Raw genomic sequence first — 17,659 nt, 5'->3', positions numbered from 1 at the left:
TCACAAAGTTTTTGTTTTGTGATTCAAAATAGCAGTCTATCCTTGAGGCCCTGTAAAATTTGTGCATCTATAACAACTTTCAGCAAGGAGTTTCATAAGGCTACTATTCATGTATCAAGAACCACCTTCTTTTGTTTGTTTTGAAGCCTGATACAAATTGTGTTGTCACACAGTCGATGGCTGACGTAAAGCTTTTGAAAAATACTATCTGTGCATAACTTGTAATGATAACTGCAGCCAGTCTTGGTTTAAAGCCATTATTTGTTTCTGGAAAAGACCTTTTGTTTGGTTGGTTGGTTTTCACTTTTCTTCCTTGTAGGCACTAGGCATTACAGTTTAAAGTGTTGTTCATGGCTGCTTTAACAAAGTTCAAACATTCTTTGTTTAGAAAAAGTTCAGATCACTGTTCTAAAAATTCTGTATTTCTATTTACAGTGTCTGAGCAACACACCTCCTCTTACAGAATACTTCCTCAATGATAAATACCAAGAAGAGCTGAATTTTGACAATCCTTTAGGAATGCGAGGTGAAATAGCAAAATCTTATGCAGAGCTTATCAAGCAAATGTGGTCAGGAAAATACAGCTATGTTACTCCAAGAGCATTTAAGGTCAGTAAGGAATTTAACCTGAGTGTGCATTGTCAGTTTTGGTTTTGTAGTTTAAGTATACAAAACTTAGGGAAATATGCGAGAATAACAATTTGAAATAATATTCATCACTATGCAGTCCATTCATTTAACTGTTAAAACACTTGGATGTATATTTAAGTAAGTGTCAACCGTCCTTGTCTTTTGGTCTTTGAGAATTAGTTTTGGCTTCCAGTCTCCATTGAAAAGCTTATCTTTTATAACTCTGTAAGCTTTACCTTTTCAAGTTTCTGCTGTAGCGTCTTGGAAGTATCTATTCTTTATAACAATTAAGGTACCAGAAGTATTTATTTTTTTTAGACACAAGTGGGACGATTTGCACCACAGTTTTCTGGTTATCAGCAACAAGATTGTCAAGAGCTACTGGCTTTTCTCTTGGATGGATTACATGAGGATTTGAATCGAATTAGGAAAAAGCCTTATATTCAGTTAAAGGATGCAGATGGGAGACCAGACAAGGTAGTGGTTTTGATGTTGCTCTTCTTCATTTTAGTCAAGGCTATACATTGCAAGATACTTGTACATGATTGGGTACTGGAAGATTGGGACACTGATCACACGTTACTTTTTCTGGAATAAATTTCAGAAAATAACCCAAGACCTTAAAATGGAGATTCTGTTCAAGTACCTGTGTAAATTTCTGGTCATTTGGAAGATAACTGGGGGGTGGGAAGGTGTTAAGGCTTTGTTAAGACCATTTGTTCAATTTAGTGCTGAGTTCAGGTGGAAAAACAATTTCCATTTTGTAAGGTATGCAGCATTCTGTCTCTCTCCAGTACTTTTACTTTAGGGAAACTCTTCTACCATTGAGCTGCAAGCATATAGATAATTTCTTTTGTTAGTATGAGTTACTTCAGGTGGAATTTTTAGTTTTACTTGCTTTTGTCTTGCCCCAAGCCACTTGAAGTATCTCTCAGACTACGTAATACCACTGACAGAACGTCTTTCCTAGGAAAAGCATACAGCTTTTAACCTGTGATCCTGACAGTAGTAACGTATCTTACAGGGTCCTTTGGAGCGAGATTTCTATGTTGGGTGGTAACTGAGAATGTTCTGTCAAGTCCTCTTACTAATAATTCTCACTATTCATTTCCTACTGCTTTGTCATAACCCAGGTCGTGCTTTAATTACAGGTGGTTGCTGAAGAAGCCTGGGAAAACCATTTAAAAAGAAATGATTCCATCATTGTAGATATATTTCATGGCCTTTTTAAATCCACCTTAGTTTGTCCTGAATGTGCTAAGATATCTGTAACCTTTGATCCCTTTTGTTACTTGACACTTCCATTACCGATGAAAAAAGAACGCACTTTGGAAGTTTATTTAGTTAGAACGGATCCACTTGCAAAGCCTATGCAGGTAAGCCTCTTAGTTTATGTACAAACTCCTGATTCGTGTGGTGTTAACAATGAACCCAAGTTCCTTTACGTTTTTTAAATTTATAAGTACGATAAGCAAATCCAACAAGCTTTAGTTTTCTGGTATGTGTTCTGAAGTCCCACTTAGAAAGCCTGAGGAAGACTATACATAGCTTCTTTTATTTCTATCAGTGTCAAGGAAGATATTGGTAATTTCTTTATGGTTGTGTTAATGAGGCTTCTTGATCTTTAAAATGTATCCTGTCCTCATTTTTATTTTAGTGTTGCTATAATGAATTTGTTTGGTTATAAAAAATGTATTTATGCACTTAATCCAGACTCAGTTCCTCAGTTTCGTAGCCTCAGAAGACAAATACTGGTAGCAAATGGTGCAAAAAGAACCCATGACTAAATATATTAGGTAGTCCTGAATTCTTGTATGCTATGACTTCATAGTCAAAAGAAAAAATTTTAGATGAGATTTGCCTTTTTTAGGAAGGATGGTACGTCAAAAGAAAAAATTTTAGATGAGATTTGTTTGTAAAGAGTATCTCCCTTGCCTTTTTTAGGAAGGATGGTATTACGCACCTTAGAATGGCATGAAACAATGTACATAGGGTATGGTAACAAAATCACAATTAAATGGTTCTAGCTGTATCTTGTGGGGTAAGCAAGGGTAGGTGAAATAAGGCACAGGCAGTTAGGCAGACTTGCAAAAAGGCTTTAACACCTGAAATCAGAGTACTATAAGAAGGGAAGTGGGGTAAAAGGGAGTGTTCTCAAAGGCAATATGGGTTAGGGAAGTCACAGATAAAGGGACATGTACTAACTAGTGGGAGATGAGCCTGCTTGAAATTTAATTATTTGTGAGAACAGGTTTGCACAAGGGGAACACAGGAGTTGAAGATGACCCCATATGACATGTGAGATGGTTGTGCATTAATGAATAGAGTTTGGGAAGAGTATGAGTTCCATAGAGCTTTTGTGAGTCTAAATAACTATAAGGCTTAAGGAGATACCAAACACACGCTGTGCTTGGCAATTAATTACAAAGTTATAATACCTTATTTCTAATTAATCCTGTCTTTATTTATTATGCAAATAACAGGTAAGAGTCCTGTGTGGAGTTTCATTACAAACTGCAGGTGTACTGCACTAAGGGAAGCCACAGAGAGATTTTCTTTGACTGTTAATCATCAGGTTCTCTCTCTTCATGTGAAATTAGAATTCAGTCTTTATCCATTGCCTGCCATTGCTTTTTTCCCTGGTAATAATTTATAAACAACTTGTGTTGTATTCCAAAGTTAAGAATCTAGTCAATAGCGTGCATACTATTTAAATGCTTAAATAAGTAGATGCTGTTGAAATATAAATCTAAGTAATAGGTGCTGTTGGTCATCTTATGGAGAAGGTAAAATAACATTAAGAAAAATTGTATAAACTAATAAATGTAGTATTCAAAGTGTGTGTGTTTGTATGAGTAAAGTTGTGAAGGTAACTACTACGTTTTCATCAGCTTTTGGGATTTGTGTTCATTGATTTACATACTTTACGCCTTAAGTTCAAGAATCTGAAAGAAGTACGTGAAGTATGCTGAACATGTGATGAGATAAGTTGTTTGATTTTTCCCCATGCATATTTGTTCTCTTAAGAAATTAAAGTGACTTTTTTTTTTAGTACAAAGTAGTTGTTCCCAAAATTGGAAATATATTGGATCTTTGCACAGCATTGTCGACTTTGTCTGGTGTTGCCGCAGATAAGGTAAGAGTGATTTCTTGTATGAAGCATGTACGTAGGAACATACATAGGAACATTTTAACACGTGCTAACTTGATTTAATGATATATACTCAATTTTCTTTTTAGATGATTGTTACTGATATATACAATCACAGGTTCCACAGGATATTTGGCATGGATGAAAATCTAAGTAGTATTATGGAACGTGATGACATTTATGTGTAAGTACAGATAACATGCTTCATGTCTCTTTGCAGTTTGTTTAGTCATTTGCAAAAGATTAAAACCTAGACGTAAGATAAAGACAAATCTTGGGGGTTTATGATTTTTTAATTTTTTGCCTTTATATCCTTTCAAATGACAGTTGTCCTTTGTATTTCTGATTGTTTTTCTTTTAGATTTGAAATTGCTATCAATAGAACAGAAGATACAGAACAAGTTATAATTCCTGTTTGTTTAAGGGAAAAGTTCAGGCACACTAGCTACAGCCATAGTGGTTCTTCACTGTTTGGTCAACCTTTTCTCATAGCAGTGCCTAGAAACAATACGGAAGATAAACTGTATAACCTGCTGCTGCTAAGAATGTGGTAAGGTTGTTGTTTAAAGAAAGACTTGTTATGATGCTAGTAGTTGGAATCAGTAGGCACTTGTTTTTACATACATTGCTAACAAACTGAGTCTTTTATTTGCTTTCTGTTAAATATATTAAATGTAAAATTTTAGCTACTTGAGATGTGAACTAGTGTGGATTTTAATTTTATTTTTTATTACCATGACCTCATCCAAAAATTATTTGAGAGGACAGTAGAGAGTCAATCTGTATTGTCAGTTTAGGGGAATTAATTCTGCTATATACATAGTTGTTTGTTAGGACTTAGTAAAATGGAAATTTTTTGCCAATTATTCTGCTATGTTTATATAGACTTGTATAGTAGATACTAATTTATGTTCTAAAAGCACATGGTAGCCACTTTCTGAAAGTAGACTGGAATGAATGTCATTATGTGAAAGAAATTAGAATCATATACTGTCCAATTTAAATTTATGCTTCATTTTCTGTGGATGTAACTTTCTCTGTAAGTGAACCCATAAAATTTTTTGTGTAAAAAAATATGGTTAATGAACAGGTAAAGAAGTGATTTCTAGACAGAGACTAATACCAAGAATCAAGTTGTGTAAAATCAAGCAACTGCCAAAAGCATAAGATCGTAGACAAGCAGAATTTCATATGAGCCAGTAACAGTAGACATGTCAGGCAATAAAACTGTTCATTCTGAACAAATCAGAAAGGAGTGCAGGAATACAGTACACTAGAAAGGATTTGCTGTAACCATTTAATTATTTGGCTTGAATAATGTAAATATTTAACAATCTATTGATTCTAACTGTCGCTTTCATTTGTTACATATAGCCGATACGTAAAAACATGTACGGAAAGTGAAGACTCTGAAGGATCCCTACATTGCTGTAAGGACCATGGTATCAATGGTAATGGCCCAAATGGAATACATGAAGAAGGATCTCCAAGTAAGACTGGAATATCTAAACTTGTTTTGTATTTTGTGTTCAATTTGAAACTGAAGTTAATTCTGTAGTGTCTTTCAATTATTGTTATTCTACCTCATTTCTTCCTCCTTATTCTTCCGATTGTTTCAGGTGAAATGGAAACAGATGAACAAGATGATGAATCCAGCCAGGATCAGGAACTTCCTTCAGAGAATGAAAACAGCCAGTCAGAAGACTCAGTTGGAGGTGACAATGACTCTGAAAATGGATTATGTACTGAGGATACTTGCAAAGGTCAACCACTCACGGGACACAAAAAGCGATTGTTTACATTCCAGTTCAATAATTTAGGCAATACTGACATAAACTACATCAAAGATGATACCAGGCATATTAGATTTGATGATAGGCAACCTAGGCTTGACGGTAAGTCATGGGGAACGAGTTGGGCAACACTGGATTCTGATACTTTTTTCTGACCCCACTTCCATAGAATAGTGTTTCATTCTGTCTGTGTGCTATTTGACATATCTCTTTTCCAATAGTAAACTCTGTACAACTGATTAATTTGTAATTAACTCTTAGAAATGCAGAAATTGTGTGTGCTTCAATTTTTCATCTTAAATTCATGCTAGCATTGTTTAATCCATTTTGAAGAGTGTTTGCCCAAAGTTAATACAATTTCATGTCAAGCAAGAAATAAGAGGAAACATGTTTTTAATCTTAGAAAGATCTTTCCTTGCTTTGGATTGGGATCCTGAATTGAAGAAGAGATACTTTGATGATAGTGCAGCGGAGGTAAGCTGTTTATGTTGCTCCCCTTTCCAGCACTAATAAAACTTAAATGTGAAAAATACAACTTAATTAATGTGACGTAAGAGATTGTAAGTCTTCAGAAGAAGAAGCTAGTATATCTTTTTTCACATTATTCATAGTACATATGTTGTCATAAATAAACTTCAATTACACATCTCAGTAATTAGCAAATCTGAGGCTTACCGATTTTGAAGCAAATCTGAAGCTGTGAAAACTTTTTTTGCTTGAATGGTTTCTGATCAGTTTTTCCATATATAGGAGCTTTGTAGTTACTGTTTATAGTAAGACGACATCACTAAAATGAGTTTTGTTTCATTTGTTCTCTTAACTCAAGAAATACTTCTCTTTAGGATTTTGAAAAACATGAAAGTGTGGAATATAAGCCTCCCAAAAAGCCTTTTGTGAAATTAAAAGATTGCATTGAGCTGTTCACAACAAAGGAAAAACTAGGTGCTGAAGACCCATGGTAAGGACAAAAAAAATAAAGTTGTTATGTTCTATGGTTTATTTCTCAAAATGTAATCAAAACCACACTTGAACACTAACAGAGATACCTAATTGATTTCTTAATGGTATTTTGAATCTTGTCATTTCAAGTATAGTTGAAAATTCTCAAAATGTTTTCTATTTTGATCCATTGCCTCGCTAAAATTGTTATCATATACAGACGGTTATGTTTGTATGGGAGACAATTAATGCATTCAGAATTAGGAGGAAGGGTAGATCCATAAGATATTCTGGTCTGTGAACTGTGATCCACAGTGAATGAATAATATTGTGCCAAATCCAACACAGTGATTTAAACAAGTATTCCTTTCTGAGATCAGAAAGGTTCATGCATACTGAAGGGTTTTTTTATGCAAATACGTAACTCGCCTTGCATTGATACACAAAATAGGGATGTGCTTAAACAACAGGTTTGTGGGATGAGGGATGTCTGCAGTCAGTAGAACCTCTCGAATTCATGTTCCAGCCATTACGGTTTTTGGCAGAGACTTTTATTCTGATTGATGGTTCTTCCAAATTATGATTTGGAATCTTATCTAAATACTCACAATTGTAGGATGTTCCTATAAGATCCTTCTTCTCCAGGAGTTTTCTAGCAGATAAGAATCCTTCGTCAACACCTGAAGTTCAGAATTAAGTTTGAAAAGAGGGTCTGCCACTTTTGTGGATACTTGAAAGTTTTGGAGACTTCCGAACTTTGTCACCAGAGATCCTCCTTTATTTGGGCAGGAGAGAGGACTGACTTAGAAATTCTCGTTTCTTTTCTGAGTTTGCTAGATTATACAACAGTGGATAGACTATTTGAGATACGATGTAACTCAAGTATGGTGAAGTGCTTCCATTTTTGCAGCACATTTTAAGCAGAGTATTCAAAATACAACTACTGCTGAAGTCAAGCAGTTACTACTAGATACATCTCACCAGAGGTCGTTAATCACATTTTTTCTTAATTTGTCAGGTCTTCACAGGTCTAATCTATGTGAGCCCATCATCCCTAGTCCAGCGCTATTTGTATTCTAGATATTCTAAGCCAACTGGGAAAACCGTTCTTCAGTTACAGCCTGCCCTTACAGTTCTCCTAATTTCTTGTCTTTATCTGATGTTGCTACGTAAAGACACTTGTGCAGTCTTTTTTAATTAGAGCTCATCTATTTTTTTCCTAGATCTTTACTTGTTAGATACCAAGATGTAGAATATGCGCAGACCACTTCACAGAAGAGTTGCTTCCATGCGTTGTTCTTACTTACCTTCCTGAGCCTTAGTTCTTGAAAGATTAGAGTATGCATTGCAGGGAACACAAATTTTTAAGTCAGAGCCTGTTTAGTCCTTGCCTACTAAGGAGGCAAGGTTTTTTAGTAAGGAGTTTTCTCATGTTCCAGTAGTCACTATTACCTGGTTTTAGTGGTAGGTGGGAGATGGATGAATTTGGACATTGAAACTTGGAAGAACCACAATTGTCTGTTATAGATGGCTTTTCATATAGTCGGTTTTCCTGAAGTATTTTCATAACCCTTCGTCTTTTTATAAAATATGAGAAGAATGTGTTTTAGCTAAAAGATACAGGGACTACTGTAGAAGATGAGAACCCTGTATTGGGGGGTGCTGCTTAAAAAGCTGTCGAGCTTTACTCTGAGCACCCTAGTACCTCATCCTTTAAACTGGAAAGGGCTATCAATGGCATTAGTAACAGAAGATGGAACGTGTGTGTGTTTCAGCTTTTGCTCATTCAGTTCCTTCCATGTTACTGGGTTTCTCTATGGTAATGTATTCTAACATACGTATGGACTGCAGGCATTTAAAATTGATTTTTTTTTTTCTTTTTAGGTATTGTCCAAACTGTAAAGAACATCAGCAGGCTACTAAGAAGTTAGACTTGTGGTCACTGCCCCCCGTACTGGTAGTTCATCTAAAGCGCTTTTCCTACAGCAGATATATGAGGGACAAGTTGGATACATTGGTTGACTTTCCAATAAAGTAAGAAACCTAAATATTTTGCTGCTGGAAGTGTAAAAGATTACATGACTAGGGCACAGGTTCAATCCAGCAATTATGTGAAATGGTTTTGTTCTGAGCTCCCATGCGTGGATCCAGTAAGTGCTGATGACAGAATGCTTGTAGGTGAAAAGCATGAACTTGGAAAAATAAAGTAGTAGATAAGTATGGAAGAACTCTATCAGTAGTTTTGGCTGAGATTACTGATTCCTGTTCCACTCCTCACAGAGTGAAACAGATGCACTGTCAGTGTCGTCTGGTGTAGGTGGGTTTTGTGGGGAATATAAAGGGCTCAAAGACTACCAAAATGTGAAATGGTTAAAAATATTATTAACATGACCTTCTTTTGGTTGTTTTTTGTGTGTCATTTGTTGTTTTCTTTTTTTCAATCAGCGACTTGGACATGTCAGAGTTCCTTATTAATCCCAATGCAGGGCCTTGCCGCTACAACTTGATTGCTGTCTCCAACCACTATGGAGGAATGGGAGGAGGGCATTGTAAGTGGATTTCAAATACCCTCGTTCTACATGACAGCTTTCTTCCCATGTTTATTTTAAGTACTGATCACTCTGAATTGATGGCATTTTTTAATGGTTGAGGGAGGTGTTTTCATTACCTTTAAATGCTTTCACAAGTATTTTAACAGAAAAATCTATATGAAATGAGCTTTGAAGGATAATTGTAGACACTTTTAAACTTCTAGCTATGCATATTGTGAAAAGAGAACACGTAAGAGCTTCAGAAGAGCTGCTGTATTACAACTGATTTTGTCTTGTCTGTATTTTTGTACATTGTGCATCTCCTTGAAAGAAGAGAGAAAAATGAAAAAGTGACTGAGGGATTTTATTTTGACTGTCCTCTCTCACTATACCTTGACTTTAGAAGGGGAATGTTATTGGTTAGGCTTTCTTTGCTTAAAAAAAAAAGAAATGTGAAAGTATGAGTCTAATAAGGATAGTAAGTTTTAGTTAGTTAAGTGTCAAGTATTTGACAGTAACAGATCCTAGCAACTGATTGTATTACATCTGTGAAGATACAAAGTCCTTAGACGTTGTACTTTTTTGTCCTAGATACTGCCTTTGCAAAAAATAAGGATGATGGAAAATGGTACTACTTTGATGACAGTAGTGTGTCCACTGCATGTGAGGACCAAATAGTGGCAAGTACCTTTTGTGTTTCTAAAATGGGGACTGTTGATGTCTTCTTCTTGAGTGAAATAAAACGAAGAGTAAATCATTGCAGTGCCTTGCAGTAAATTTGTAGGTAGTGGTTTGTGTTCCTTCGAAGGACACTACAAAACAAAAGTGGTTTGCTCCCACGTGCAAAAATAATTTCTATGAAAGCTTTGGATTTTGTAATTTTGCCATATAGATTTGGAAGCAAAAACCAAATGGATAACTTGGATTGTAAATGTTTTGTCTGGAGCCTCATGAGCATATTGCGCTTCTCTTCTACAGTCCAAAGCAGCGTATGTGCTCTTCTACCAGAGACAGGACACCATCAGTGGAACTGGCTTTTTCCCTCTTGACCGGGAAACCAAACAAGGTGCTTCAGCTGCCACAGGCATCCCACTAGAAAGTGATGAAGACAGCAATGAAAATGATAATGATATAGAAAATGAAAATTGTATGCACACTAACTAATGGAAGAACTAGAAGCCATAAAAGAGACTTTCTTACTGGGGATACCTATTGAAAGAGGGAAATTGCCCACCAAATTAAGAATAAAAATCTGAGATGGGGAATTTCAGATAACAGAATGTAAATCTTTATTACATTTTAACATGTGCAGTACTTGAAGCGAAACAATAAAAACTTAAACAGAAATTGTCTCTAATGCATTTACAGTCTTGTATTCACAAGCTATATATAGGAAATCACAAATAAACCCCTTTTAAGTTTTCTGCTGCTGTTCTGATGGATTATGTTTTCTTTTCTTTTGGATGTGAGTTAATAACTAAAATGTTAAATCTGTGGACTTCTGACATTTATTTTCTTAGTACTGCAAGAATACTACTGCCAAGTCTAGTTTCTGGATGAATATATACGTGTTCCTTAGGCTGTCACACAGACTACAAGTAAAAATGTCATAAATATATAAGCAGTAGTTTTCTTGAAACAGCAAATTTTTGTTTCTCCCTAAATTTTTTTCTTTTTTTTTTAAATTTGGTCACAATAGAAGAAATAGCTTGAAAAGGTGTTTTAACCTTTGTGATATAGTTGAGCATCCAGAATATTATGTTCATCTTACTGCTGCTGTGGAACAGGTTCTGGATTTCATGCTGCATTAACAAAAAGGTTTTCAATTAAATGTAAGTATCCTTTGTTGCTTGTTGGAATCTACTCTGCAGACATAATTCCTGTTATCTTGCTTATAAGACATGCATAATTTTAATCTGGTGTCAGTCCAAAATTTAAAATTGTGCTGTAAGTTCTCTCTCCCCAGTTTTTGTAGTTTGACAGCTTGCAAACTACTCTGTAATAGGGTCAGTTAATAGTATTCTGTATCCATAGTAATGACTGTGTATCGGGCTTAGACGAGAATTTTTTCAATATAACCTGCCTTTAAATTGTTAACGAATGAAATGAGTTTAAAGGCAGGCCTGTTAATTTTCTTTGTGTGTTCCTGATGGAATTCACCATAGCCTTACAGCATATCTGAAAAGGTAACTCGTTATAAGAGAATTGGCATTTGCATGTTCAAGTCAGAACCTGTACAGTATATAAGGCGTTCAAACTTTGAATTGGATTTTAGTTAACGTATGTTCAGGGGTCCAGGATGCCAAAATAAGTGTGACAGTTTGAAACATTTTTTAATTTGCTGCTTTCCCTTTGATCTGGTTGGAAGAATGTATTGTTGATTTGTATACAATACTGCCTTTGAGAGGGGCTCGTAAGTGCGGGGGCACACTTCACATATCTACTACCTGGAGAATTGCTTTGTGTCCCACTGTTTAAACAAATAATTTAAAAAAGAAAAAAAAGCAAAAAGTATGATGTTCTTCACTTGAACTAATCGAATACAATAGGTTATAAATTGTGTATTGTAAATAAAAGTTCACTCTGTGAGTGCACATTTTGGTAAATTATTTATTTATGTTAGCATTTAAAAGTTTAAAAGATTGCATTTGACCAGGATATAAATGAGGTATGTTGGTCATGGCTTTGCTTTATACCTTGATATTAAAACTGGTGTTTCATCCTGGTATTTTAAAGCTGCTTTGAGGTTTCTTTTTTTTTTTAAATGTAAACTAACCTCCTGCATGACAGAGGTTAAAATTTTGTCTGCACTTGAGTTCACTTGGGTTTACATTTGAAATGCGCATGTTTATTTATACAGATTTCAATAAAGCTATTCAAGGCCTTATTTTAGTCTTCCATTTTCTTACAAATTCTTTTCTGGCAGTGTTTGTGTAATGCGTAGTCTTTGTCTAAGGCTCGTATGATCGGGTACAAGAGGGCTATTTAATGACCGATAAGATTGATAGTATTTCCAGAAGATAATATTTATAAAAGGGGTTCGTCTGGCTCTAAAAACATTTATAAGGCTGAAAAAAAAAGTTTATTGTCATAAAAACCTATTATTTGTTTTTTAAAAGTAATACTGTAGCAGTAATTAATCAAATGGAAAGACACTAACTCCAAGGTGGTTGGTGAAATGCGACAATTTATTTAAGATTAGACAAACCGATATGGTGGAGGGAAAATGATACAAGCTTTTGGCTTAAAACCTTATATTTAGGTGTGGAATTACAGTAAGCCAGTACAAAGCTATGTACTATAAATAGCTTGTGAGTTTAACTTCCTTACTCTTTTCAGAGCACTTGAGAGACGAGATTTCCTAGAGAAGCGATCATCTCTGACTGACACACGCGAAGAGCCCCCTGCATTCCTACTCCCGTATCAGGGTAGCCTGGAACTTGCTTGGGAAAATCACGAAGGAGCAAAGGATCTGGTTTGACTTGAGCAAAGGATCTGGTTTGACTTAACCAAAGTCTCGCTTTGGCATTTGTAGATCGGAGCTTTAGTATTTGTTAGCTCAGTCTCCTAACACACTTCATTCTCCCTTTGAAGATGCAGATAGATATATACATGTAGGGGATCTTCTATTTGAAGGAATGTACTTGCCTACTAATAGCTGGATTATCCAGATCAAATTTAAAAGGGTATTGATCAAACTAACATTTAGTTAGGAAAAAATTACATAGTTTCTAATTATTTTTTTTTGTTATTGTTACTTTGGCTTCCAAGATTACACACACCGAGTTTGTGTAATCAGCTTCCTAATGAGATACAAAAATCAGTAACAGTTCTGTGTGACTGTCTCAAAGGTTTCTGGGAATTCAGCCAAGTTGTGAGTTTCATGAAACTACTATGTGTTCACACCTAAGTTACGATAATTCATCCAGTGTGGACATGCTTAAAATTAAAACTACAGAAAGCATATTCTTTACGTTGTCTGCCAAAAGTTATTGTCACTCAACCAGTCATTTATACAGAGAAGAAAGAGGGTCCTGACATCTCTTCTTATGAGTCATGTCTGATAAAAATCTGCAGCGTGCTTTTTTCAGTTACATTGACAGAAAGCTTTGTGGTGGCTCTGAGTATCAGCACAGACCCCAAAATGACAAGATACAGTTAGCCTTGTTACCGTGAGAGTCACAGAAACAAAACGGGGTAGGAGGCAGAAGACAGCTTGCAGTTCCTCGTTACGGCACGGATTTTGTGACAGCAATTACGTCATTTAAAGCCTGGCTAGGAGGGAAGGAGAGGTGAAGAGATACTGCCCAGGTCCTCTTGTTTTAGTTGGCTTCAGACCGCATTCAGGATGCTTTGGTGCAGATCCGTTCCCTGATGATGTATCATCAACTTTAATTAAAGTCCTGCCTGCCTTCCTGGCAGGCTGAAGTGAAGTTTGCCACTTAGAGTTGAGAGCACGGACGAGAAAAGCTGTTAGACATTACCTGGCAGATGACGTAGAAACATCTCCATGTCTCCTGCATCTACAGGTCGTTGCTCATGGAAAGGCCACAACCCCTTCGAGCTTTCCCAGCAAGTTAGCACTGGGTTACGGAGGGCACTGTGGGTTTTAAGCGTTTTGAAATCTTTAGAGGGAAGTCAGTATGGCAGGCAAAGAAATTAATTGGCAAACCCACAAGTTCTCTTCAAAAATTATGCCGCCGCCTTTGATGTCAGACTGTAATGTTGGGGTATGGTTTCTCATTGTTTCTAAGTACTAGTTACTTTGACAAAGAAAATCACTATAAATGTAGTGAAACAATGAACACAAAAGCTGTATTTGATAGAATAAGCATATTCTTAGTCTGCAGGCAAATTCTTCTCTTCAGATTTTTTAGTTCTTTTTCCTTGGGGGTAAACAAACTGTGACAACAGTTCCACTTTCTTAATTCCAACATCGCGTGCTCTACTGGCACCATGTGCTCCCGAGGCAGGCAGAGCGACCTGTCTTACTGAAAAGAAATTAAATCTTGGCATAGCATGGAAACCTCAGGAGAGTCCAGATGTGACAAATTTGTGAGCAATTTATCCCATTAACTAGGGAATGCTCTGGGTTAGTCCCTGTCAGGTAGCATGAGCAGTCATCCTGGGCCAAATAATGCAAGGGCTGATACAAGACTCAAATGATACAGAATTCACATCAGTCAGTATGGTTTTAGGAAAAGTAAGTTTTGTTATTTGGGGCCGGGACAGTAAGTGGAAAAGAGAGTTGGTATATATTATAAGTTTATAATGTAGGTGCACCTAGGATTATTGAAGTGCTTTGCACTTAATTATCACCTTAAGTATCACATTACTCTCATCAAAACATGAGCGTTCTGCCGTATCACCCGATACAAACTTCAGGAACTGACCAAGAATTTCAAAATGGTTTCCATTAGGAAATCATTGTGGAATAGGGGTGTTATTGGAGACGTGAGTGGCACTTGGTCTTAAATGAATGTTTTTATTCAGTGTGTAAAATATTCAGATCATAGCTACAGAAGGTGGAAGGTAGCAAGTCCCCCTGAATCCTGGGTGGTGCTGGAGGAGGAGCAATCGGCGTGAGCTCCCAGTGAGGAGGAGAAATACGCAAGTTAGGACAGCTCTTAGGGGACTGGTTTCCTTGGGCAATTTGCTGAAGAGGAGGAGAAGGTATTTGGGTGCTCTTTGAGCTCCGCTCCCCCCATTCCGATGGGGAAAGAGCAGTGTCCACAGCCCCCTGTGTCATTCGGCTGGAAGCGAAGAGGGCAGCAGAGGTTACACGCTATTGCTACTCTGCAGCTGCATTTGCCAAAGCAAATAACACCTATTAGTCATGTTGACTAATTTTGCATGACCTAGTAGCTGCTCAATGAATTAAATGCAGTGTCTAAATAACATATTTATTTGGTGAGATGTCCTGCGTAACTTTGCCACGTATGACATGGATCCTAAATACAACTTGTAGAGCCGAGACCTAAATTCAGCTGCATTTGTCAAAGCATACTAGGACTGGCGGTAACAGCAGTTTGATTTTCACATCTTTTACTTTAAAAAAATCTCTGCCACCACTAAGTTTCTGGCTACTGACACGATGTGAATGTTTTGGGGGTTTACTGTAAAATACAGTCATTTATATACTGAAAATGTTTTCCCAATGTTTCCCAATTTCTCAATTAAAAAAGTGGTGAACGTTTTAGATTAATGAACCACAGTTGGGCAATGAAGTCAATGGAAATGTTTGGATCAAGCAGATTTCTGAGGCATATAATAGACAATAATCACAATCAACTGATGGGATGGAGATGATAAAATTTTCTTCATAAAATATTCCGAATTGTTGAATTAACTCATTTTTACACAATATGAGGAAATTAGATGTACATGATGATTTTTGGTATAGGAAATAATGCCTTAGAAGTTGTCTTCAGGAAATGTACCCTTAGACATTTCTGTAATATCTTTCAGAAAAGGTGGCAAAGATTAAGAGAGAAATGAAAGAAGTTTGTAGAACTGCTTACAATGGGAAGCATTTGGTTATCATCTGTCTGTAACCTTTGGATTCAGTTTGGCTAACGTCATGTTCCGTCTGAGACTGTAATTTAGAAAGCCCATTTTGATGATGTAAATTGCTCCCTTCCTATCAAGTGTGATGGATTATAATGTCTCCATTTTTGCAGTAGCATTTGACAATATTATTAGAATATGACAGACATGATATTCTTTCCCTGAAATAAAAAGCCCACTTAGACATACCAACTTAATTTATTTAACAAAAATCTTCCCAAAACTTCTGTGAACAAATGTGCAGTTAAAAATAAAAGGAAACAAACCAGATTTAAGATTTAAATTTATATACTCCATTCCAGAACAAATGTATCAAGTAATCCAATGTGACTCTACACCAGTAGGAGACAGAAGCAAAAGAACCGATGGCAAAGGGGAAGAAATTGCGCAGGACTGTGAACCTATGTAAAAACAATGAACCGCAGCGAGGACAAGGGCAGGGGGATGGCAAAGCCTGTACTGCCTGAATAGAAAAGATGAATGTCACGAGAAAGTAGCTGTGGGATACTAATAAGGAGGTGGCAGGGGATTTCAAATTCATTCCAAATAAACCAGACTCCTATGATTTAAAAAAAAAAAAAAAAGGCAAATACTGCAAAAGTCACTAACGGGTGACTGAGAATTAAAATCTTTGATAGGTGGGGGTTGCCTTATAGAGAAAGAAAACAAAAGTTACTTGGTTTCTACAATGGATTTAACTTCTCAGTGAAAGATACAGAAAACCACTAGAAAGGAAAAAATGTACAGGTGATTCTAGGATATTATGAGGACATTTTGAAATCAGACAGGAATAGAAAACCCGTACTATTTTTTGACATGAGTCCTCACCTAGTCATTATCTAAGAAAACTGCAATTTATGTGTCCAAGTATTAGATAATCTCTTGAGAGCAGGAGCTGTGTTAATACTTTTGAGGACCAGGTGTACAAAGGAAGGCTCCAAATGTCCCGAAGGGGAAAAAAAATGAAGTGTCAAGATCTTTGAAACTCTAACTCTGTCGCTGAGGCTGGTCTTGGCTTTCTATGACCTTGCCTCCAACAAAATAAGACATTCAAGCCGATGAGACATTGTATCCCCCATAGCAAAGTGCAGCTGAGCTGGTCAGGAGCACAGAGATTTGGTAAAGAATTTGTCAATACTTAGTAGATGTTAACTGCTAATTCTATAATTAAATCATTTATCAAATCTTCTTAGATTATGGTGTGGTTTTGTTAGTTAAGACCGAAGCAGGGAAGTAAGGCCCCTAGAAATAAACAGCCGTAGGAATCTCCTGATGACCGTGCTGCCAAAGGGAAATAAGGTCTCCGACTGGCTGAACAAGTTTCACAGGAGCTTCTTAGAGATCCCACTTAAGGATCCATCAGTAGCTCCAGGGCTTGGCTCTCAGCTGGAAGGGCGAGTGTTCAGACCTGGAATTGCGATGCCCCAGCCAGCCGTCACCCAAGAGCACTTCCACGTGCCAGCATCCGGAGATGGACAAGCTCATCCACCCGGCCCTGGGAGCGGGTTCCAGAGAGGGGCTCCCATTTGTGAAATACTGAACTCAACTTCTAGAAATGCTCCCCAAATGCCAATGATAACTACGCAATCGTGACATGTGTGCACCCTCGGATACGGGTGTACCTGCTTGCAGGTGACCCAGGAGGTAGACGCATACGACAGTACGGCCCTGCTTTTTTGGGAATACATGTTCACGTGTGGAGGTGATCTGTGTAGTCCTTTTACTATCAAGGAAAGCATTTGGCTCTTGACAGCTGGATTTCTTTGGCTGTTTTCCAAATTCCCTGACAAGTATGTTCATTCTGTTTATCTGTTTTGACTCAGCCTCAGTAACAAAATTTCTTTCACACTACTGCTTATAAACACAGCCACGCATGCGGCCTTACAAATAACATACATCAAGGGCAAAGTCCTTTGAATTAAATAAGAGGTCTATAATCTCTGTAAAGCAACAAAGATAAGGACAAGATATAAGGCAAATCAAGGTCGCTATACCAAACAGCTCTTCAACACCACCTCTTCCATAAGAAATCTCGAATCCTCATGGTT

The 17,659-nt window shown here is 36.8% G+C and overlaps 1 protein-coding gene across 1 annotated transcript; it reads left to right on the top strand.

Annotated features, from left to right (window-relative positions):
• Positions 1 to 435: 435 nt before the first annotated feature.
• Positions 436 to 10,391, top strand: USP15 (ubiquitin specific peptidase 15; the record flags this gene model as incomplete). The annotated part of the gene is made up of 14 exons (XM_009697292.1): positions 436 to 609; positions 949 to 1,107; positions 1,782 to 2,006; positions 3,683 to 3,766; positions 3,871 to 3,965; positions 4,143 to 4,331; positions 5,156 to 5,271; positions 5,401 to 5,676; positions 5,978 to 6,048; positions 6,417 to 6,532; positions 8,398 to 8,547; positions 8,959 to 9,062; positions 9,636 to 9,724; positions 10,023 to 10,391. Coding segments are annotated over 14 exons (2,034 nt in total), but the record flags the coding sequence as incomplete, so codon positions are not given.
• Between the last annotated feature and the right edge of the window lie 7,268 nt (positions 10,392 to 17,659).

This window comes from Cariama cristata, unplaced genomic scaffold, assembly GCF_000690535.1.
Source record: "Cariama cristata isolate BGI_N322 unplaced genomic scaffold, ASM69053v1 scaffold5773, whole genome shotgun sequence".
NCBI lineage: Eukaryota > Metazoa > Chordata > Aves > Cariamiformes > Cariamidae > Cariama > Cariama cristata.
Note: the sequence above shows the minus strand (reverse complement) of the source record. Positions and strands in the feature narration are given on the sequence as shown.